The sequence below is a fragment of the Trichoderma breve genome, chromosome 2 (genome assembly GCF_028502605.1).
Source record: "Trichoderma breve strain T069 chromosome 2, whole genome shotgun sequence".
Taxonomy (NCBI): domain Eukaryota; kingdom Fungi; phylum Ascomycota; class Sordariomycetes; order Hypocreales; family Hypocreaceae; genus Trichoderma; species Trichoderma breve.
This window is the reverse complement of record NC_079233.1, coordinates 6,068,487-6,091,568: the sequence shown is the minus strand read 5'-3', so window position 1 is coordinate 6,091,568 and position 23,082 is coordinate 6,068,487. Positions and strand designations below refer to the sequence as shown.

Genomic DNA, 23,082 nt, shown 5'->3' with positions numbered 1-23,082 from the left:
ACCTCCAAGGCTCTCCAAGTAAACGGATTAAGACAAGCACAGTCACTTCAACATTCACAGCACAGAAGATAAAAAACATTTCAAGTGATAGCATCTCAAATAATGGCATCTAAAAGGGGTATGTCATTCCACGTTGTCTCCAAGATGAGAGGACATGTCTATAAAGTTGTGTCTATATGTACATAGAAAAGAGGTTATCCCGTTGATTTTGCCAAAGAAAATGTGTGTTCTTTTTTTTCCGTCCCGGGATATAAAGAATAATACTCTTGAAAAAAACACATCATTTTTCCTATCCATATCGCATTCCCATCCGCGCCAGGGATGATAGAATCCAAACAAGTTAAATCAACGAATGAAGGGTATACGTGAAAAAAGTTGACTTTGACATCTTGTCCAAAATAAAAAAGTCATATAGAAATGTGCGCTGCACATTCGACAGGTCTTTATGTGTGCGTCAGATGCTCTTCACCAACTACCTAGGTAGCTATGATGAAGAAGCACCAACGGTAGCGTCCTCCTGGACAGCTTAGTTGAAAGACCAGGTGACGGGCTCACGACCGCCGTCGAGGCTGCCGAAGAGCTCGAGGAAGACCTTCTCGCTGACGTCGATGTCGTGGGGCGCGCAGCCCATGCACTTGTCCTTGACGGTGGCAGTGGTGGTCTTGCCGCCACCGTGGATGGTGATGGTCTTGCCGCACATGGGGTTGCCGTTGGACTGGGAGCCCATGAGGCCGACGGCGATGGCGACAATGCTGGCGCTCTGGTCCTGGCCGCTGTCGTCCTCACCGCAAGAGCCGAGGCCGATGGTGTAGTAGGTGATGTCACCGGAGTACTCGTCGCTGCTGGAGCTGCTGGTGCCGACGCTGTTGTCGGGAGCAGAAGCAGGGGCCTGGCTGGGAGAAGGCGAGGGAGAAGGAGAAGGAGAAGGCGAAGGCGAAGGAGTAGGAGTCTCAACCGGAGGGGGAGGAGGAGGAGGAGCCGCAGAAGAAGTGGTGTGCTGGACCGGAGGAGGAACCACGACAACCGGAGCCTGAGAGGTGGTGGTCTGAGGAGGAGGAGGCGGCGGGGTGAAGACCGAGCTGCTGGAGGCCGGAGCGGTGGTAGGCGGAGGAGGAGGAGGAGCCTGGCTGGTGGTCGAGGTGGCCGCCTCAGTGGTAGAGGAGCTGGGCTCGAAGAACTCGCCAGCAGAGGCCGAAGCGGTGGTGGTGGCACCGGGAGCAACACCAGCAGTCTTGCCGTCCTGAACCCAGACGGTGGTAGAGGAGTCGACCAGCTCGGTCACGTAGACGGTCTCGGTCTGCCACTCGGTCTCGGTGACGACGACATCACGGGCAGCGTGGTGGTGAGCGTGGTGGCCGTGGTGAGGCTTGGCGGCAGCAGCTGCGATGAGCAGGGCAGAGGCGAAAGCGTACTTCATTTTTGCAAAAGTTCGTTGAAGGAGCGGTGGTTGTCTTGTGGATTGTTCTGTTCAACAGGAACGTGATAGCAGAGTGCCGTAGAGGCAAAGAGTTGCAAAGATTCAAGGAATGTGGGTTGCAAGAGGAAAAGAGTCCTGCTCTGAGAGAGTGGGAATAGATGGACTTTGAACAAGTCAGATTTGCTTTGAAAGGAAGAGACGAAACAAGAGCGACCAGGGGGGAGCGAGTCCGATTTATGAATGGGATTGCAGCTTACATGGCTCCAGGATTAATACGGAGCGCTAGAACAAGCTGTTGCCCGGGGTTGTGCGCGAGTGGGCCGGAGGTTGGCTTTGCTCCCTGCTGTGGCCATTGTGGTTCCAGAGTTCCTTTTTTTCTTCCCACTTGAATGGATCTTTTCTTTTTTTTCCCCGGTTACTGTGCTAAATGTTAGCGCCGCCTAACGCAGCCAGTGTCGATGCACAATGGCCGAGACTGGGTTGCATGGAGATGGAGTCAGTCAGCGAGTGAGAGAGAGAGTGAGAGTGATGAGACTTGCAGCTGAAGTGACAACGGCGCGAGTCTGCTTGGTACTGGGTCTGTACCGGGTCTGCACCAGAAGCGTGCACTGTCAACGGATCACAGCCGCGCCGAGCTAGGCGGTAGCGGCCAGGCGGCGCTGCCACGTCGCTGCTGGGCGCTGCCATTGGCCGCCAGGGGGCCGTAGCGCTGTATTACAGGGGCTAATAGCCTTCGCGGGCTCTGCAGGGGCCGCCATCCGGACCCGTCGCAGCGTCGCAGTGCCAACCAGGTACCCGGGCAGCCAGCCAATGGGCGTTGGCCGGTGCCTGAGGCGCTGTGGGCCTTTCGGAGCAAGATGCAGCAAGATTGGCAGGACTTGGGCATGAAAACTCTGCGGGTCGCGAAACGTGCGGTGGGCCTCGTCCTCTTCCACTTCGCTCCATCAAAATGCTTTGTTCACCAAACTCACTCGCCATCTCGGTGGAGACACGCGTGAGAGAAAAACGCCTTGCCACGCAGGTTTTTTTGTTAGCTCTTCAGTCTTTGTCTCTGCTTTTTGAGTGAACGGCTTACGTGTTGCATGTGCATGTGCCAGCGCTTTCATGACTTGTGCAAACACCTCACTCCCTTTGAACTGAACCCTCTCCCCCACCCCCCTTGCTCGCAAACGGCATACCGACAGTGAGGGAAATCTTTCATTGTCTGAAGACCCGCTTCTGCCTCTCTCGCCATCCACTTGGATCTTGACATTGACATTTTACCGTCCGGCTATCGAGATACTTTCCGTGGGGACAAGGACATCGACAACGGGACGCGTGGTGCGGCTTTTTCTCGTCCTCTCGGTTTCAAAGAATGAATCCATCTACGCAGGTGGCTCTCCGTCACAAAAGACACCATCTTGCGCCATCCTTATAAATGGAGTGCGCCTCCACGTGCTTTGTCACTGCATTCCAGCACCCCAGAGGTACAAAGTGCTCGTACTGTACACCAACGCTCGGAGATGAGGCGAGTCAGAGGTGATCTGCCCCTCTTTTCATTCCGAATACTGTGCCGGTGTGGATGGTAGTTTAATAGGGTCAATATGCGGTAGGGGCAGCGCACAGTATGGTGTTGATTGGGGGCGTCGACGGGCCATGTTTTTTCCCGCCTTCGTTGTGCTTCCGACCACGCCGACCAAGGCACACTCGTCCAGTCTAAAATTTTGTGGCGGTTGACTCCTTTGCGTGTCGTGCCTGTCGTCTAACTTCGTCCATGTATCCACCGCCTGTCTACCAACCGGATCTCCCTATCCAGAGCAATTGTGGGCAAATATGGAACCGCTGGTACCTCGGGGCATTCGCTGAAAACTCGAAATTGATTCCAGAAAGGGACGACTATTGCCGTTTTGCAGGCCCGAAGGGCGAAAAAGAAAGGAAAAGAAGGGCGAAGGGAAGAAGCAATGCAATCGCCACAACATCAAAAAATTTTCAGCTCAACGCCCACGTCTCGGGTATGCTAGCGCTTTGCCTCTTTTCCCACTGCTCGGCTCGCCATCCCCAGCATGTCTGAGCTGGCAAGATGAACCTGGGCGAGATCGAGCCTGCGCCAATCGTTAATTTCGCTCAGCAGCTGTAACCGTACCACGGCATAATCCCCCGCACCAATGCTGTGATGCTCGTACTAGCAATATGCCATTCCAGGCTCGCTTGACAGTGTTTGGCGGAAGTGCATGCAGGCTCCCTCCCGTCTCTTTTTGCTTTGCTGGACCGTGTTGGTGCAACAGCCGACAGGTTTCGTCTTCTCAACGCCCTGCAGCAACGCGGAAGGAAAAAAGAGGAGTCAGGTCCAATCACAAGGAAAACGGCCGTCCGTTGTTGTGTGTCATCAACTTTGGATTTGTATTTGGTCAGCATGGTTGGCTGCTGTGCCGTTTTTCTTGCTCGAGGTGGTGCCACCTGTCGCCCGCTTTCTAAAAGTAAAAAGGAAGAGTGACTCTCGCTGAAACACTGGCCTGTCCTCGTCGAAAATCTCCTCGACCACAAACGCCTTCTTGGCGGCCTTGACAAACTGCATGTCCGCTCGTCTCCTCTTCTTGAAGCAAAAATACACCACGGCGTTTTCGTTGAGCTCAAACAGATCCTTGAGCGTCTGCATCAGCAACGGAAAGGCCGGCTCAAAGTAGACGCACTCTGCCGCCAGTATAACATCCGGTTTGCACGCCACGACGGCTTCCGGTAATGGCTCGCCCCTGGAAATTTGCACACATTGCGTTTTGATCAGTCAAACTTGGCTTGCAAGATCGAGAACACGCCACTTGGAAGTATTGGCAAGCAACGTAGTACCGCCAAGAACAAGTCCCCGTGCAGGCAGCGGTGCTTGGTGGGTACGCCAAAACACACCGGTGGGAATTACATGTGCCAATGTGCAGCAAAAGTCACAACGTACCAATCCAATATTGAGGCCGTAGCCTTACCATCGAGCTTGTTCAGCTGAATGTTATGCTTCATCAGCTCCAGCATCACATCCTGGTCGGTTAAGATGAGTGGCGCCTGGAGCTCGCAGCCAGCCGCCACAGCCAATCCGACCAGTCCACCGCCGGCGCCCAATTCCAGTCTGCATGAGAAGAAACTGAGTCAGCATCCATTCATTCCGTGTTTGCTACCTGCAGAAAAAGTTGCTTGCATGAGGGTGCTAACCCAGCGAAAATGCACAGAACTGGAGCGAATATCAAGGATCAAGGAGCGAAAAATTCTCACATTCGCGCAGTCTCTAGTTTGCTTCTGTGATAGCGCAGCATGTGCTTCCCCAGCACCATGCCTGCAGGCCACGTCTGGCCTCCGCAGCCTGTTCGCACATCCTCGTGGAGCTTGATCGACTGTGGCAGCAGTCCGTCGAAGTCGATGCTTGCGTCGCCCGCCTTTTTGTATGTGGGCAGCGACACCATGTCCTCCGTGATGCCCGCCACGGGGTCCAGGTCTGGCGATGAACTGCGAGTGTCCATGTCTGTCTGTATATCTGTGAGAGCTCTGCCGGTTGTAGAGTAGGTATTCGATGGAGAAGAGAAGAGGTTTGACGGGATGAAGTTGAAGTGAAATGTCGTCAAGTCAATACTGTAATCGTGTTCCCCCGCAGCTGCTCGTCCCTCTTTTTTCTGATAGTGCTTGCCTTATCTGCGATGGCCCTACGGAGTAAAGTTGATGTTTTTCCTGGTCACGAAGCTGATTCCGAAGGCTAGACCCTCAATTGTTCCGGGTCGCCTGTCATGCCTCTCACCTGCCACAATCGGCCATGGCGACTCGAGATGAATCGTGAACTGATATCGCCCCTGCTTTCATGTTACAAGGATATTGATTGACGTCTTGATCGATCATCTACAGCGCCGTTACATGGCCTGAAGCTTATTTGCACATACACTCTGACAGTGGGTCCAGCGCTTCAACGACAGCTGAGCTCACCAAAGCTCCCTCTAAGCTCTCATGTAGAATCAGAGGCCTCATATTCAAGGGAGGATTCGCGCTGCGCGTCTCCTTCTGCTAAAGTGCCGATTAACCCCCCCGCCTCTTGTCTCACCTCTCCCCATTCATTCTCAAACCACAAATAGTTCGAGTCGCCATTCTTCCGAGTGGCATCCCATGTCTCACTGCCCGCGCGGGGCATGTCGGGCTCAGGAATGCCACAGCCTCTTTAACCAGCTCTCTGGCGATGCTGGGCCTGCTGAAGCCCTCCCATTTTCTGAAACATTTCGCCTCTCACCGTAATGGACTGACTGGTGCGCTGTCATGATTCCCTCGGCATTTATTGGCATCTCAGGCGCATGATGGCTTCGAGGACCAAGTGGTGGAATGAAGGGTTTATACCCAGCCATCCACCCGATAGACTCAATATGGCACATTATGCTGTCTCTTCCTATGTAGTTTACGACTTTGACACTCTTCCCCTCTCATCTATTCCATCTTTTCCTCTTAGACTTTGCCTCCTCTAAAACGTATTCTCTCAGTTGAAGCTCTTGGGTGTCTACCGCATGGCTCTTTTGTGTTCTGTCCTTGAAGCTATCTAGCGCTGCATAGCGCAACACCTTGATACAATGGCTTCACTCCTCGCGGCTCTTTCAGCCTTGGGCTTGATAGAGGCCGTGTGGGCTGAGCCTACAGTCTCGTTCCCATTCAATGCGCAACTTCCTCCAGTCGCCAGGCCAAATGAGCTCTTCTCATATTCATTATCTCCAAACACATTTCGATCCGACTTCAGTATGACGTACTCTCTAGGAGAGCATCCCAAGTGGTTATCAATCGAGAGCGAGAACCTACGCCTTTACGGGACGCCAAAGGACGAGGATGTCCCTCCAGGCGAGGTTGTAGGCCAGCAGTTTGATCTCATTGCGACGGACAAAACTGGCTCGGCTTTCATGAATGCTACGCTTGTCATCTCACGCAACCCACCGCCGTCTATACAAGTCCCAATCTCGCAGCAAATGGATAATTTCGGCCAATTCTCAGCTCCATCTTCCATATTATCCTATCCATCGACCGAATTCCACTATACCTTTGATCCGAATACATTTGGCGCGGGGGAGAATCTCAACTACTACGCATCAACCAACGATAACACTCCTTTGCCGGCATGGATCAGGTTCGATGACAAAACGATGACCTTTTCTGGCAGGACTCCGGATTTCGAGACGTTGGTCCAGCCTCCACAGACATTCGATTTTAATCTCGTTGCGTCTGACATCGTCGGCTTCTCGGGAACGTGTCTTTCTTTCGCCATAGTAGTGGGAAGTCACAAACTCTCTGCAGATGACCCAGTCGTTCTTCTAAATGCTACAAGAGGGTCCAAAGCGAGCTACGATGGTTTGGCAAAGGGTATCCAGTTGGACAGCAAGACCATCCGGTCAGGTTCCCTCAACGTGTCAGTCGAGAATATGCCATCCTGGCTAACTCTTGATCATTCAACGCTTCTTCTAGAGGGAACTCCGGGAGGCGATGACCATTCTACAAATTTTACAGTCGTCATTCATGACTCTTTTGCCGACACGCTCAACGTTTTGGTTCAAGTCGATGTGGCGTCGGGATTATTTCAGTCAAACCTCGGGGACGTCAAAGTTCAGCCTGGAAGTGAATTTAGCCTAGACCTGTCCTCGCAGTTCCGCGATCCAAATGATATCGAGCTCAAAGTTGATGTCGAACCACAAGAGAGTTGGCTTCAAGTAAAAGGGTTCAAGATGTCGGGCAATGTCCCCAAGACGGTGACGGGAAAATTCAATTTGTCCATCACAGCCATTTCGAAGAGTACTGGCCTTACAGAGACGCAAGTTGCTCATGCCGATTTTCTCTCACTCTCGGAGCCGACGAGAACGGCATCGTCCTCCAAGCCTACAACGCCGGCCTCCGAGGACTCCCACCATCATCATCTAAGCGCTACTGATGTTCTCCTTGCAACTATCCTACCAGTTCTTTTTATTACTTTCGCCATCATGATGCTCGTATGCCTCATGCGAAGGCGACGGGACCGTCGCACCTATCTGTCGGCAAGAAAACATCGGCCCAAGATCTCGGACCCAATACTATTTACTGTACGCAACAACGACTCAGACGTTGAAACAATCTACCATGCAGAGGACGCTATTCGTTCTAATAAGTCTAACAGCCCTCAGCTGTATCACAAAGGCGACGGGTACCGTGTTGGGGGGAGGGTTCGCCCCCTTCGTCCCCTAAGGTCCGGTACACGACTATTTAAGAAAGGCGACGGTATCTTTGCAAGAGTTGCATCACGAGTATCATTGAAGTCATTAGCATCAGGCAAATTGGGCGGTGGATTGGCCATGCGTGGTCCATCATATCCGATGGCCTCGGGAGCTCGGTCTGCCACAGGGAGTGCTAGCCTTCTGGGAGATGATGAAGATCACGGCTCCTGGTTTACTGTGGAGAGGGCAACAGTTGGTGAAAGAAGCCACAAGTCATCAGACAGCCGGCAGTCCGACACGACCCTACCTGAAGTCGCTCAGCCATACTTACCCACATCTGGCTTTCTTTCAGAGGCGGGGGAGAGTGCATTCAGGAGCGGATTGGATCTGACTCTGCCTTCGTTCGATGACTTGGCCAATATCCAACCCATGCCCCCTGTGGCACAACATAAATCGGGCCAGCGAGCTACCTCTCCAGCCTATTCAACCATTACATCGAGCTCTGCTGCATTACCAACGGATCTCGCCCTTATTCAAGAGCCATTCGACCCCAGCCTAGTCAGCCGAGCAAAAGAGACGGCCAGGAAGCCTCTTGCCATTTCAAAAGAAGCAGGCGAAGCAGGCGAAGCAGGCGAAGCAGGCGAAGCAGCAGAAAGCGCCTCGGAGATAAAGCAGCCAAGTCAAGCACGACTTCCAAGCCAAACATGGCTCAGTCGCCGCGGCTCCTCCTGGAAAGAAGGAGACTCTGTGAACGGGGCCAAGAGCTTCCGCACAGAGCCGTCATTCGGGTCCCAAGAGAACTGGCGAGTCATCGGACGAAGGGACCCAAGCGTGGCATATCTAGAGCTCGTAGACGAGACGCCCTTCCTCCCATCCAGAACGAATTCGAAGAACAACCTGGGGCAGCCGGAGGAGAGGCGCAGTCTTGAGCTCATGTCCCCTAGCAAATGGGGTGAAGACGAGCGGAAGAGCACAATACGGCCGATGCGGTCGACGAGTGTGCTAAGCAATGGCAGCTCATCTGTGTTCGGGGAGCGGGAAGCATTGGCAAAGGCAAGGTCGACGACTTTGAAGACAGAGGAGTTGGCGGCTGAGAGATCGGAGAGGAGCTTCCTGGCGTTTATATAAAAAAGATGATAACTTTTTCGTTTGATTTTGTGTTTATTTTTCTCTTTATACTGTCATTAAGAGTATGTTGGGATACCATATGGAGGTTATTATTAGATTTTTTTCCTTATGCTTTTTCCTTTTTTTCTTCGTTTGGGAAAATTAGATGCAACTCGCCTAATGAATTACGTATCTACGTATCACATGAGATTTTTTGAAATGACGATTGTGTTCGCGTGTGAAGTCTATTGCACTTTGTTGATGTCATTGATGATTCAAGCTTGTTTTGTTGCCGTAACCGTGGCTGGATGTTGTTGGATAAGGTACCCAGCTTCCATATGCCTAAAATAGAGGCAGTCAAGTGCCGAAGATGTACCTTGCCTTTGCAATAGCAGCCGCGCGGTACCAGGACATTTCCAGCAGGATCAATCGCTTGGCGCATGGAGGGGCTGCAACCAACCTGCCCACGGGATCGCGGGGCTGTCAGTCAATTCAAAGCTGCAACTCTGATCAACAAACGGCAAAACCAGTCAATGCTTGTGCTCGTGCTCTAGGCCCTCTGGGATTTCTCCGCTGCCCCAGGCCTGCCCGAGCTAAACTAAACATAAAATAGAAAAAGCTCCGCATCACTAAAGAAAATGGAGCAGAAAAGAAAGCCTCTTGCGAGCTACTGTATGTACGCACAGGCATCTTGAGACTACCTACAGATTACCTTTGTCTTGTTTGGTCCAGGTAGTGGCTTGAAAGAGGTGCTGCTAGCACGCATGCAGCAGCTTCGCCACATCTGCCTATCTGCCTATCACTATCTGCTGCCTAGCGAGGGCCGAAGGGAACCAGTAGCGGACGAGCCTCTGCTGGAGCGAACCGCCGTAGCGCCCAGCTGCAGCGCCTGCGGAGAAAAAAAAAAATCAAACACCTGCGAAAAAGAGGGCACTCGGGAAGCCCGTTCACAGCACAAAGAAAAAAAAAGTGTGGCGTTGGCCTGGCTGATGTATCGTGGTACCCCGCTTCCTGCGAAGCCGATTTTGCGCTCTGCTGGCATCACAAACCAAACCACCACCACACAATCCTCCATCCGCCTGACGTTCGGTGTTTTTTTCTACACGCTCCGCGTCCTGAGATCCAACAGCCTACGGCCCCTCCCGAGGTCTCCCGCCCTTGCCTCTCTCGCCTACAGCCGCCATCTTGTCGAGTCGCTTCGCATCTCGTCGACGTTTTCCTTCCCGTTGCACTCGATCCCTTTCTGGCCCTCGTGAGACGCTGCAGCCATGGGCCAAACCCTCTCGGAGCCCGTTGTCGAAAAGGTGCGTGTTTGAGCTGCGATGCTGCTTGTGAAATGCCTGCTGTTTCTGCATTTCGCTTGATCCCGGGCGCGCCAAACTGCCTGCCATCGCCCTTGAGCTGTTCTGCCGCTTGGCTCCTGGCATCCCGCGACACAACATCAATCCCCCACGTTCAATATCAAACAATACTTGCGCGGCCTCGTGCCACTTTGATTTCTACCTTGCCTCTGCCTCGGCCTCGTGTGTCCCGCCATGGGATGTTCAAACAAGATCGACGTCCAGCCCACGCATAACCCCGCCGCTCACAGCTTCCCACACTATCCTACTCGTGGCCTTTCACTCCCCCAGGCCTTACCCACCGTCTCTCTATCTCGAGTGACCCTCACAATTGCTAACAGCTTTCTCTTCATCACCATCTAGACTTCCGAAAAGGGCGAGGATGACCGACTCCTCTACGGCGTGTCGGCCATGCAAGGCTGGCGCATCAGCATGGAGGATGCCCACACGGCTGAGCTGAATCTAACCCCACCTGACAACGACACCAAGACGCACCCCGACAGACTGTCCTTTTTCGGAGTCTTCGACGGACATGGAGGAGACAAAGTCGCGTTATTCGCAGGCGAAAACATTCACAAAATTGTTTTTAAGCAAGATAGTTTCAAAACCGGTGATTATGCTCAGGGCCTCAAGGACGGTTTCCTTGCCACGGATCGGGCCATTCTCAACGGTACGCAGCGTGATTGCTCTATATCCTTTGTTTGCGTGCGCCAAAGAGGAAGTGGCGTCAAATGACTTGCGCAAACGTTCCGCCAATTTCCTCGGCGCACCTTCTGCAATTATCCCTCATGAAGCCGGATTTTATACTAACGATGTGGTGTTTTTGTCGTCTACAGACCCCAAATACGAGGAGGAAGTCTCCGGTTGTACTGCCTGCGTTTCCTTGATTGCTGGAAACAAGCTATATGTCGTATGTCTGCACAAGTCACAATGATTGAGGCGGGCCCGAATTAATATTATCTGCACAGGCAAACGCTGGTGATTCTCGAGGTGTGCTCGGTATCAAGGGACGGGCTAAGCCCCTATCCAACGACCACAAGCCTCAGCTTGAAAGTTTGTTCATCCACTCAATCAGTATTTAAGATTGACAATACTGATTGCGTGCCCTCGTGGTTTACAGCGGAGAAGAGCCGAATCACAGCCGCTGGCGGCTTTGTCGACTTTGGTCGTGTCAACGGCAACCTGGCACTGTCGCGTGCCATTGGCGACTTCGAGTTCAAGAAGAGCGCCGAGCTCTCTCCTGAAAACCAGATTGTTACCGCCTTCCCCGATGTCGAGGAGCATGACCTCACAGAAGAGGATGAGTTCCTGGTAATTGCTTGTGATGGTGAGTGGGATTCGGCCAATCTTGGGAGGGAGCATGAAGTCTATTTGGTTATATACATGAAGAAACGTTTTGCTGACCGACTTTTTTCTTTCTCTTAGGTATCTGGGACTGCCAATCGTCCCAGGCCGTCGTCGAGTTCGTGCGACGAGGAATTGCTGCCAAGCAAGACCTTGACAAGATCTGCGAAAACATGATGGACAACTGCCTGGCGTCAAACTCCGAAACGGGCGGTGTCGGCTGCGACAACATGACCATGGTCATCATCGGTTTCTTGCACGGCAAGACCAAGGAGCAGTGGTATGACGAGATTGCCAAGAGAGTGGCCAACGGAGATGGCCCTTGTGCCCCCCCGGAATATGGTACGAGCGAGCCATTCCCCAAATTCTCACAATCAGAGATAGACGCGGAGCCGTGAAGACTGACCATACATGTTGCTACCAGCCGAGTTCCGCGGTCCCGGAGTCCATCACAACTACGAAGATAGCGACAGTGGTTACGACGTCGACGCCGAGAGCGGCGGCAAGTTCAACCTCGCCGGATCCCGTGGTCGCATCATCTTCCTGGGTGACGGCACAGAAGTCCTGACCGGCTCTGACGATACGGAGATGTTTGATAATGCTGACGAGGACAAGGACCTTGCGAGCCAGGTGTCCAAGGGCTCCGCCAAGCCCGATGCCAAGGAAGAGCCAGAGGCCAAGTCAGAGTCAGATTCCAAGCCTGCGGTTGAGGCGGAGAAGAAGCAAGACGAAAAGGCACCTGAGGAGAGTAAGAAGGATTAGGTGGTCCTCTCGCCTTGTTCAGGCAGCCCGCCTTGAAGCCCGTCCTAGTGTTGTTGTCGGCGTGTATGTGTGACATAATTCTTTTTTGGCTGCTACTCAAACCCAGGCGCGAGGGTATCTTTAGCAAGGATAAGGGAGGGGAGGTTTTTCAGGGACGTGGTGGAAAGAGGCTCAGAGGGTTAGGGGTGGTTAGACATTGAGTGTGTTCCTTGTTACACGGTTTCTTCTATCGTTGTTGATATTCGGTGTACCGGTGGTATAATATTTGGATCAAGGAGAGTTGGGTCTCTTGCAGCATCATGGTTCTCTTTGACGCCTCAGTTTTCCCCCACGTCTTTGGCAGAGGAAGAACCCGCCACTCGGATCTTTGATCGCTTTCCGCCTCGTCTTTTTTTTTACTTATCTTTTTCTTTGTTTTTTCTTACTTTTTCTTCTACTTTGTCATTGCTCCAGAACCCCCATTATTATCATCACTCTGATACCCAACCAACCTTGTCCAACAACATGTCCTTTTTACAAAAACCTGGGTGACTTGACTACTTTCTTTCTTTTTACCGAAATAAGGAGCCGCAGGTTCGTCGCATTCTGGACAACTCCCGGAGCTGGCCTTTCCGTCTCGTTTCGCTGTCTACGTGCATCGCCTTTGTTCCGGATTGGCGGATATCTGATTCCGGAGAACACTTCCTGTTCGGGATTCCAGGTCGCTTTATGAAATGAACCCTCTAGGATTGCAGGTATGCCGATTTAAGAGAGCTTGGTGAATCGTTAACATGGTGGTTTTGGGGGGGAAGGCACGTACACGAATGGGTGGGTAGATGGCGTAGAGGCTCTTTCTTGGGGTGGTATTATATCTACACATGTTATACACGAGATCCTGGTATATGCTAGTATACAATGTAATATTCATACAAAAAACAGTCGAAAAAAAAAAGGCAGCAGCTCGTCTCATATCATATCATATCGTTCCATGCCACCTTTCCCAATCCTGTACAAGTTCATCATCTCCCTTCTCGGCTCATCAAGCATTTCCTTTCGACGAAGGCGCCTTTTGCTCGTCGCTAGGTCTCCTTCTATTCCGGTCAAGCCATTCCTGGGACTTCTTCTCCCTCTCCTCGTTCCACCTCTGCACCATAGTCTTTGGATCGAAATGCCAGTTCAAATGCACATTCATCGGTTTACCCCCAGCTACCTCACTCTCCATCCTAATCGCCAGATCGTCCGTCGGGGCATCGGCACCCTCGTACTGGAAAGACTGAGGATATCTATGCCGTAGAATCAGCGGCCAATCCTTGGTCCGCTGAGCCACATCAAGTAGTTCGACGAGGGGTTTCGCCGGCTTGTACCCCTTACAAACGTGATTAATGGCCCATTCCACGCGAGAGACAACTCTAGACATCCCCTGTGCCTTTTGATTCATGAGGAGACGTCCCATTTCCTTCGACAGCAGCTTTGGTTTATGTCGTAGCCAAAACATATCCTTGACGTGGTCAACAAGGTGTCGACGAAGAATCACACGCGTGAGATCCCTCAGCTTATACTCTAACGCAGCGTAGAAAACGGCCACGCCGAGAGCATGCGGCAGCTGCATCCTAATAGCCAGCCGAATCACATACTGGTACGTCAAAGCATCTGCCTCGCACCCCGACTCGTGCAGCTTAGTGAGCGCCCAAATGGCGGTATCCCAGTCCTTGTACGCAAGGCACTTTTCTAGAACTAGGTTGATAGTATCGGTGCCAATCTTGCGGCCATCTTCAGACTGCTTCTCAATGAGGCTCCGAAATTCCTCATAGCGGCGATTGTCCCGTTCGTGGAACCGGAAGAATTCTGTCAAGATGCTGTTCATGGCGTCCGCCGTGAACCAGTCATCGCCATATCGCGACTTTTGCTCCGCCATGAAAGCGTCGAGCCGTTTCCCTGACCTGAACGCAACGTAGGCGTCGTGCGTGGCCATGATCCTCGCGATTCCTCTGCGGGTGGCCGGGTCCTGGAATAGCCCCAAGTCGTACATGGCCACAATGATCTGCCTCCTTTCAATCTCCTTTTCGACAAGTTCGAGGAACAGCAGCCACGTTCGAGCATTGGGTTGGAAATAGCGCTGTTCCATCTTTCGAAGAAGCCAGTGGAAAAAAGAAACGTCACGCTTGGTAACGTAGCCTTCAAGCATGATGTTGAAGACTTCTGTGTCCAAGGGAATACCCCATTCCTCCGCCAAAGTCAGCAGTCGATCTGCATCGGCTCGATGGCCTCCCTTGTGAGCCATGAATGACATGGCCATCTTTAGAATTGACGGTGTGATGCAGGCCCTGGCGCCGTCGTCCGTGAGGGCATCCATGATGAGCTTGATCCTGATGCCATCCGTATCGACAAAAGTGCCGTCTTTTTCTGGCCTTACATAGTAACGCAGGGCGAGATGTGGACGCAGGCGGCCACAGACAAGTATCGTAATGTACAAGTCCAGATTCTCCACTGTCCATTGTTCCGGCTTCGGAGTCTGCTCGTAAGGCGTATCGATCCAGTAAGTCTGATGTTCTTGATGCACCCAAATGTTATCGAGCTTGTCCTCGGGAATAAACGACCCTCCATCCGCTGCATCCTCGATGGCAGGCCACAGGCGCTTCTCTTCGTAGCCAAACGCCGCAACTTCTCCCAGTCTATACACCTCAACATCCTTACACGCAGCCACCAATTCCTCCGCCGCATTCGCTAACACCGAGCTCTTTCCGCGCAAGATAATCGCAGAAGGGTCCTGATGATCCGATGAAACTCGCAGCTTCGCAAGCAACCCCGTCGTAGAATCCACAAACTCAATCTTCTTGCTCTCCAGCTCCAGCTTCCACGACTTGGGCAAAACGATCCTCATAGCCGCCATGCTTGACGGCTCGCTTCTCTTGGTCATCATCCTCTTGAGTAGATTAAACGTCTCAGACCAGTCCGGCGTGGCCTGACCAAAATGCCGCCATATCACGTCAAACGCAGTCTGCACCCTCGCCACCTGCAGCGCGTGAACCTTGCTCTCCTCGGCCGCATGTGCTGACGGATAGTCCCTCACAGTTGGGACATATGGCGAAGTGAGCTTCCGCTCTACGTCTTCCTTCCGAGCCTCGCTATTATCTTGAAATGCTTGTCTGAACATGCGATTCCGAGCATTGTTTAGGCGTATTGGCTTTACAGGCGAGGCTGTAGTAGCGGAAGGACTCGTCCCAGCTTCTTCGAGAGCATCTTGCGATCCAACAGAGGCCGATTCATTCGTCGAGACGGCTGAAGATGCACATCGCTGGGCCGCGGCCAGCGTCAGCGGAAGAGACGCTGCGGTGCGCCATGGAAGCAGATGAGGTGGACGAGATGCTGGCGTGCGGATAAATTGGGACCGAGTCCTCCAAATCGACTTGATCCCTTGGAACATTGGTCATGAGGTGCGCATGTTGTTGCTTTATATGATGGCAGAAGGAGGCAGATGGGCCATGACCATGAGGGTTGGAATTGAATTGCACTGCCGATAAGAACCGATAAGGATTTTCCAGTGTTTCTTTTTGCCTCTGCACTTTTTAGGTGGCTGTCACGTGCCACTTGCTCTAACACTCAATGTCTACAGTACAGTCACTTAACCTGGAGTCATGGCTCGTTTATGAGAAAAATGCACCAAAAAGCATCTCAACATTCGATTCACAAATATTTATTTTCATTATTCGACTATCAAAATCAAACTCTCAGATGCTGCTGCACCAATTTCGAACCCAATCGCCAGATGCTGCGCTCTCATGCAAGTAAATGCGTAAATGAAACTCAATAGTTTAGTCCCTCCGGCTCTCCTCCCATATACAACGCCAGTTCCAAGAGCCCAGTATCATCTCTCAATCCATGGCTTTCAAATTATAGCTCAATCAAGTCCTTTCTTTTTTCAAACACAAGGGGTATATGCGCAAACCCGTATAACTCCTCCGGAGGCAAGCCGAGGCTCAGTGCTCTGGCTTTTTGCCGTTTCTGGGAGGCTCTGGAGCACTCTTGTCCAGACCTTGCCAGGGATCTGCTCCCAATTCCTTATCAGCGCCTTTCACATCTCGCAGCTCTCCGCTCTCAGCCATCTGCTTCACGTCGCTCCAGTAAGCCAGCTTGCAAACCTCTTCTTCAGCATGTTTTGCAGCCGCGTCGAGGGCCTCTCTGCGATGCTTCAACTCCAGACTCTTGTCCTCTTCCCACGCCTTTTCAGTCTCTTCGTGTATCTGCATCAAGTATGATAACAACTGCCTGCGCGATTGCTGGAATATGAACAGAGACATAATTTCGTGCATCTCATTCTGTAGCTCTGAGAGATCGATTGCATGTGCGATATAGTTCTCGACGGCTTCTCTCCTCTCTCGATCAATCCTGGCAGAGCGGAGAACCTGAAGAAGGGTTTCTATATCCTCGATATCTGGTCGCTCCCGCTCCTCTGCAGTCGATGCCTGTGTCATACTAATCCTGCTTGGGGCTCTGCTTGGAGCCCTGCTACTGGCTCGACTGCTCTGGGATCGCGGACTGATAACGGATGCAGGGCGGATGTGAAAATAGTCGACTCCGGCAAGCATATTTTCGGTTGAGCCATCTTCGGGTCGCTTCCTCGCCCTCTGACGGATCCAGGCACGCCTCCTGACAAACGAGTTCCACCACTTAGGTCCATGCCATGAGAAGCATTTCTGAAAGGCAAAAGAATATTCCCAGCCGTCTTCATCCATATCATCTTGCTTGTTGACGCGCCATTCAGGCCATGCCCACTCCCATGAAGGATCGGGAACCTGCGCAGTATGAATGTTTGTGGGGGATGGGTTGTGGTATGCATTGGCTAGCGGAAGAGTTAGTCAGAATGTGAGTCTTGTCCAAACCATGTTCTTCTGCGATTCTACTCACTCCAGGGGGTGGGATCAAGTCCGCCGAGAGCTGCGCTGGCAAAGAGGCCAACGCCACAGAAAAACCCTCCTCTTTCATTCTCATAGAGAATGTCTATGGCAGTCTCTCGTTGTTCTCTCGACCTTGGTCTTGAGCGGTTGTCCCAGTTCGAGGTACGTGGCGAAATGATGTCGCCGCTTGGAGCTGGTTTTAAGAGTTAGCTTGTTCCATGGCGAAAGGCAAAGTATGAAACCTACGATGAATCTCAATCGATGGTCTTGTACTAGAACGCGGGGGCTCAAGGCTTTTGGCAGTCTCTAATGTGTTTGACTTGTAGATTGAAGCTCCGCCATCTTTGCCCTTGGATGCAATCGGCTGCAGATGACTCGGATCTCCTTGCGCCCTTTCGCCTTGTTCTGACGGCTGCCCTTGTTCTTCCTCCGTCTCTGCTCCCCGATCTGAAAGCAAGCGCGTCGAAGTGTTTGTGGGGAAAAGGCCTCCGCCCTCAGAGCTTGTGGCCTGTAGCGAGGCAGCCTCCTCGTCATCCGTAATTGTGATTTCGTGATCGTAATCGCTGGGCTGCAAACTCGCAGCGCGGCGGGAGCCGTGCATCTTGTTCACCGTCGTCAACAAGTCATGAGGGAGCTCGCTCTGGTGGTTTAGAGCTGCAAAACTGGACAAGGAATACGGCAACGAGGCTCTGGGTCAAAGAGCTGAGTATGGGTCGGGTCGGGTCGAAGTCGGATCGGCAGAGCGCTTTGGATTCACGTCATCGACTTGCATGCAAGGGGAGGGTCACGATGTAGTCTCCAACAAGTATCTTCACACTTAAACGTATTATAAAAGGTGTATTATGAAAAGAGTATAGAGAAAGAAATAGAGGAGCCAAGGAGGAAAGAAGTCTCCAGCACAAAGAACCAGCAACGCTCCACGAGAAGTAAAAGGAGATTAAACACCAGACAGCTGAATGAAGCAGGTTTTACTGCTTGCGGTCACTAACAGCGGCGACTAGGAAGTAATAAATGACCCGCAAGTGGGGAGGAAAGGGAGATGCAGTTGCAGCACTAGTGCCGTCTGGTGTTAATGTGTACATGCATCATGCCATCTATAATTACTCGTACATAATACTGCTGAGGTACGGGGCATAGCTAGGGGAAATCTCTCAACATGTTGCGTCTTCTTGCTGTACTCGCGTGTGATCGAAGGCATCGTTAGTCTTAGTTGGATGAGCTAAAATGCCACAGAGCTGCGTTCTGCCTGTAGTTTTTACGCGTGAGGCCGCCATGATGTAATGGCAGGGTTGCAGCCGGCGCGCTAAAAGGCCTTAGCAGTCGCTTCATTGGGCACGTCTGTTAATTTCCAGGGAACAGACAGGCACCAGAGGAGATGCTCCAGTGGAGTCTTGTTGGGGATCGACAATGGCGCATAGCCGTAGTGCCATCGATGCTGATGCTCTACTGTACAGTCAGAATCTTTCCAGTTGTTGCATACAGCACCCAGGCAATAACTTGATTCCAATTGTAGATTACAGATCCATGCATTTGTTGAAGAGCTCATCAGATGCCGATTCAAGGCCCCTGTCTATTTTAAAGCCAATGCCTTTTTTCCTTTCTCTCCTTTACCTCTTGATCTGTTCTTGTCCTACTAAATCACCTGCCACACTCAATAGTTTAGTTAGTTGACACCTCGAGTATTCCCTACCAATACATTAGCACATGCTTTTTCAAAAATCCGGGGTACTTGTACTCGAGGCCCCGCTCCCTCTGCCACACTACGTCATGTATATCCAAGTCACCATCTTTGCATCACCATCACGAAGCTCTCGCCTGCGCGCTCCCAAATGCGTCATTATGAAGTTATCCAGTCCCGTCCATGTAAATCGATACAGCAAATGCCAAACTTTTGCAAAATTCGTTTCCAGCTTAGTAGCACCGGGAACAATAATCCGTAGACTACATATTTCTCCAATCAGCCAATCCAATCTGCTTGAGCCCGTCCCTCCATCCCATTTTATATACATCCCCTAAAAGAGCTTTCTCTCCTCAAATTCCTAACCACCTATTTCCCCCTCTTCTGTATTCTACCGGCTACTAGTCGCAATCTCAAATCTTACAACCTCTGCTATTTCGCCACACAGCCAGCATCACCAGCTGATCTCCCGCATCCTACACAACAACATCGCAGTGTAACTACAACAAACCAAAAACTCACCATCATGTCTAAATCACGAATGCCCATGTACCTCGGCGTCGCTGCCATCGGCGGAGCTGGATATTATCTCTACGGCGCCGGCGGCAATGCCAAGGCAGCTGAGAAGAAGTTTGAAAGTATGCAACAACCCCCATCCTCGAAATCCCCCCCTTTGCGCGTGTTGCAGAAGAGTAGCTTTACCGAATACTGATTCCTCATATTTCGCTCAGGCGACATGGACAGAGCCTCTGGTAAAATCAGGGCTAAGCTCCCCGGCGAGACCCCCGATGCTGAAAAGAACCTCAAGGGCTACGGCCAAGAAGCCGGCGCAAAGATTGACAAGGCTGTATGCTTCCTCCTCCCTTCAAGCTCTTCTTACCATTTCTGTATTGAAATAGAACTGTCATTCTAACCAAAACCACTCTTTTTCTTTTCTTAGTTTGCCGATGCAGATAAAGAAGCAACCAAGCTCAGAAAGGACGCCGAAGCCTACGCCAAGGACGCAAAGGCCGAAGCTCTAAAAGCCGTCGACAAGTTTGACCAGAAAGTGGAAGAGGGCGCCTCCAAAGCCAAGAGCGGCATCTCTGGCTGGTTTGGAGGGAGCAGCAAGTAAAGGCGCTCATTGCTGAGGAAAATAAGGAGAGAAATGGGCGGCGTGTCGACAGGAAGACGCAGCAAAGACTGTATCTATACCGTGTAACCTAATGTTTTTTGTTTTTGTCTTCACGGAAGAGGGAGATCAAGATCCCCTTTGTTATGAGCAAACTAGTAATTGAATCATATCCCATTCATTGGGTCTACTATGCCATCATCTGTCTTCTGAATAATCACAGATGTTCCAAGCAGCTTTGGCATCAGGTGCTTTGCCATAATAACAGAAAAAGTTCAAAAAATTCCTATCCCTTCTTCAAACTCCCGTGCCGTTTCTAAACCATATATACGCCCCTTACAAATCACTGCTCCAACTCCGCCGCAACGAGCTTCAGAATCTCCTCGGCATTCTTCTTCGCATTCTTCGGGTTCTTAGCAACAGCCTGCCACACCTCGCCGTGTCTCGGCTCGTTGAGCACACACTTAGTCACCACATCCGCCCTCTTCTCATCCGTGCCATGCTGCACCAAGAATCTGTAGTACCAAGCCCAGCTGTCGCCACAGTCTCCATCCAGCACAAGAGCCTTCTCGAACCAGCTCTGCGCCTTCTCCAGCTTGCGGTCGGCCCAGAAGATGCGGGCGACGGCCACAAAGAGGATCGGATCGCTGTCCACCTTCTTGATAGCCTCGAGACTGCGGGGCTTCCGCTGTGTGCGAGGCTCCAGATGCCAGATCTGCTCGACCCAGAGGAGGCCGCTCTTGGGAACTTCCTGAAGCGCCTTGGCCATAAGTGATTTGGCTTGAGACAAGTTACCGGCGCGCCGTTCAAGGCGAACCGACTCACACCAGAGCTCGCCGTTTTTGGGCACAGCCAGACGTGCTCGGTCCAGAACCGAACGGGCTTTGACAGTCAGGCCGGCGCTTTCTTCCAAGCGGGAGTAGAGAAGCCACAAGGGGACAGATCTGGGAACCGCCTTGACTCCCGTGGCGTATGCCTCTCGAGCTTGGCCAGTTTTGCCCAGGTCCTCGTAGATTTGACCCTTTAGCATCCATAGCTTGGCTGCTGCGGGGAAAAGCTGTAATGCCTGGAGCACGAGATCAAGTGCCATTTCGACATTGCCCAAGACCCGCTCAAACACAACGCTCTTCATCCAGACACGATCTGTGGGCGCCTGTTCCCGTGCAATCTCAAGCAGTTTCCGGGCCTGCTCTTCGTTGCCATTCTCTGACTCCAGCTTGACGGCAGCCAGCCAGATATCCTCGTTATTTGGGTTCTGGTTAAACGCTCGCTTGAGCACCAATCTGGCGTTGTCCACGTCTCCTGACTGCCACTTCTCCTTGGCCAGCATCATCCACAAATCTTCGCTCTTAGGACATGCCTCCACTGCCTTCTCCAAGACCTGCCACAGGGACTCGCGCGTTCCGTGATTCCGCTCGAGGTCCGCCGCAGCCATCCACATCGTCCGGCTATTGATAAACACACGCAGGGCGTAGGCGTAAATGGCCCTTGCTGTTTCGTATTTGCCTCTGTTGATGCTCGCCTTGGCGTCCTCTGCCCATGTATCCTTACGGTCGTCGTCTTCATCCAGCCCCCAACCTAGTGTCTCCTGAATGATGTTCTGGCAAGTGATAATGGCACCTTCTTCCTCGCATTTCTCCGCCTCGCCAATCCATTCCTCACGCTTCGGCATCGCTGACTCCTTTGCCAAAACTTGGACGGCTCGCTTCATGACCGCACTCTTCTGTCCCTGGCCAAGCTGCTCCTGCAGACGAGCAGCTGCAATCCAAATCTCGTAGGACGTAGGGACGGCTTTTCGAGCCTTGTTTAGAACTTTTTGCGCATTCTCGGGGGATTCTAATCGTGCCAAGGCAAGCCACAAGTCTACGGAAAGCGGGATGAGCTCTGTAGCCTTTGCCAGCATCAGTTTTGCGTCTTCAGGGTCGTCTTCCAGGTTTACGGCTTCTTTCCACAGTGCCTCTGATTCTGGGATGTGGTCCAGCGCTTGTCGAATGACTCGTTTCTTGTTGTTGGGTATGGTCTCCATTCTCATCGCCTCAACCCAAAGCCTGACAGAGCGGTTGTTCGCCTCGATGGCTCGCCGTGCGATAATTTTGGCGTTTGGTGAGTCGATATTCAGTCGGATATTCTCCAGCCATGCATCCTCGCTCTTGGGGCATCGGGTACATCCCTGATCAATCGTTTTCCGCGCAGCAACAATCTTGCCTGCCAGCTCTTCCAGACGAGCCGCGGCGATCCAGCCCAGGGCATTGTTCGGGTTTGTCTTGACGACCGATTGAAGCAGCTCTCGCACTCGGTTGATGTCTCCGACTTGCGCCTGTGATTCGTTCACCTGCATCTTGTTGAGGCTCGTAATGTATCCTTGCGCATCGATACTAGACGAGCTTCCAATGACAGAGTCGCCACCGGCCGTTTGTGACGCCTGTTCCAGCCTTGACTTCAACACTCTGTCACGGGCGGCACCAATCTTAGCAAAATTGGTCATTGTGCCATCGGATGCGTCTGTCGTGCTTGTCGCTGCGCCGTCATCAACGACCGTTGTGCCCATGTCTCCAGAGGCCCCCGCAGCCGCAAGTACACTGTCCGGCACCGCATAAAATCGTTGTCGTAAGGCCTGCTTGCTGCGCCTGTTCTTGCCAGTCAAGTCTCCCACCTCGGGCAGGTTAGCCCAGTCATCGTCCGAGACCGTGGCCAGAGCGCGCTTCAGATCTGAAAATTGCTGCTGGATCTTGGGATTGTTCCTCTCGTATTCTTCTCGTTCGGCTTGTTCACGAGCCTCTCGCTGCCGTTTCCGCCGGTCCATTCGCTCGTCTACCCATTCCCAAATCTTATCCGCCTCCTCGTCGTCTTTGTCGTATACTCCGCCAGCAAACAGTCCCACTTCATTATCGGGGTCCTGGTACCGCTCCTCGTCTTCCTCCTCCTCCTTTTCCTTGCCCTTTTTGCCCTCGGGCACAAGACCAAGCTGTGCAGCGCGCTTCGCAAGCGCCTCCTTGATCTGATCCTCGCTGGGGCCGTCACGAGCAGGTCCAAGATCGGATCGAGTTGTGAAACCGGTGGCACCTCGACCCAAACCAGCGACGTAGTTTTCCGGAGCCGGCTGGCTCAGAAAGTCGCGTCGGGACGTCATCGTTCTGGCCTTGTGAAGCGGATTTTGGTGTTTAGAGCGATGGTTGACAATGGCAAAAAAGCATCTGTCGCGAGCCACAGGCAGCATAGCCTTGTCGGAGGTGTGTAAAGGGAGCTCTGGCCGGGTGTAAATTTCTACGCTAAACTAGCGGTAAA

At 52.3% G+C, this 23,082-nt stretch overlaps 8 protein-coding genes across 8 annotated transcripts; 3 read left to right on the top strand and 5 right to left on the bottom strand.

Moving 5' to 3' along the window:
- Nucleotides 1-526: 526 nt before the first annotated feature.
- On the bottom strand, nucleotides 527-1,417 carry T069G_04049 (uncharacterized protein; the record flags this gene model as incomplete). Its single annotated transcript, XM_056171259.1, has 1 exon — nucleotides 527-1,417. The coding sequence occupies one exon, from the start codon at nucleotides 1,415-1,417 to the stop codon at nucleotides 527-529; it is 891 nt and encodes a 296-aa protein (XP_056032151.1).
- A 2,365-nt stretch (nucleotides 1,418-3,782) lies between these two features.
- Nucleotides 3,783-4,899, bottom strand: T069G_04048 (lysine methyltransferase domain-containing protein; the record flags this gene model as incomplete). Its single annotated transcript, XM_056171258.1, has 3 exons — nucleotides 3,783-4,146; nucleotides 4,344-4,511; nucleotides 4,655-4,899. 3 exons carry the CDS (start codon nucleotides 4,897-4,899, stop codon nucleotides 3,783-3,785), a joined length of 777 nt encoding a protein of 258 aa, XP_056032150.1.
- Nucleotides 4,900-5,982: 1,083 nt separating this feature from the next.
- On the top strand, nucleotides 5,983-8,709 carry T069G_04047 (uncharacterized protein; the record flags this gene model as incomplete). Its single annotated transcript, XM_056171257.1, has 1 exon — nucleotides 5,983-8,709. One exon carries the CDS (start codon nucleotides 5,983-5,985, stop codon nucleotides 8,707-8,709), a length of 2,727 nt encoding a protein of 908 aa, XP_056032149.1.
- Nucleotides 8,710-9,956: 1,247 nt separating this feature from the next.
- Nucleotides 9,957-12,134, top strand: T069G_04046 (protein phosphatase 2C domain-containing protein; the record flags this gene model as incomplete). The annotated part of the gene is made up of 7 exons (XM_056171256.1): nucleotides 9,957-9,992; nucleotides 10,392-10,698; nucleotides 10,865-10,938; nucleotides 10,997-11,081; nucleotides 11,149-11,355; nucleotides 11,454-11,714; nucleotides 11,797-12,134. 7 exons carry the CDS (start codon nucleotides 9,957-9,959, stop codon nucleotides 12,132-12,134), a joined length of 1,308 nt encoding a protein of 435 aa, XP_056032148.1.
- A 1,018-nt stretch (nucleotides 12,135-13,152) lies between these two features.
- On the bottom strand, nucleotides 13,153-15,537 carry T069G_04045 (uncharacterized protein; the record flags this gene model as incomplete). Its single annotated transcript, XM_056171255.1, has 1 exon — nucleotides 13,153-15,537. One exon carries the CDS (start codon nucleotides 15,535-15,537, stop codon nucleotides 13,153-13,155), a length of 2,385 nt encoding a protein of 794 aa, XP_056032147.1.
- A 553-nt stretch (nucleotides 15,538-16,090) lies between these two features.
- T069G_04044 (uncharacterized protein) lies at nucleotides 16,091-17,609 on the bottom strand (the record flags this gene model as incomplete). Its single annotated transcript, XM_056171254.1, has 3 exons — nucleotides 16,091-16,953; nucleotides 17,019-17,201; nucleotides 17,255-17,609. The coding sequence occupies 3 exons, from the start codon at nucleotides 17,607-17,609 to the stop codon at nucleotides 16,091-16,093; spliced, it is 1,401 nt and encodes a 466-aa protein (XP_056032146.1).
- Nucleotides 17,610-19,212: 1,603 nt separating this feature from the next.
- Nucleotides 19,213-19,800, top strand: T069G_04043 (uncharacterized protein; the record flags this gene model as incomplete). The annotated part of the gene is made up of 3 exons (XM_056171253.1): nucleotides 19,213-19,324; nucleotides 19,418-19,533; nucleotides 19,627-19,800. 3 exons carry the CDS (start codon nucleotides 19,213-19,215, stop codon nucleotides 19,798-19,800), a joined length of 402 nt encoding a protein of 133 aa, XP_056032145.1.
- A 340-nt stretch (nucleotides 19,801-20,140) lies between these two features.
- On the bottom strand, nucleotides 20,141-22,927 carry T069G_04042 (tetratricopeptide repeat domain-containing protein; the record flags this gene model as incomplete). Its single annotated transcript, XM_056171252.1, has 2 exons — nucleotides 20,141-20,548; nucleotides 20,615-22,927. The coding sequence occupies 2 exons, from the start codon at nucleotides 22,925-22,927 to the stop codon at nucleotides 20,141-20,143; spliced, it is 2,721 nt and encodes a 906-aa protein (XP_056032144.1).
- Between the last annotated feature and the right edge of the window lie 155 nt (nucleotides 22,928-23,082).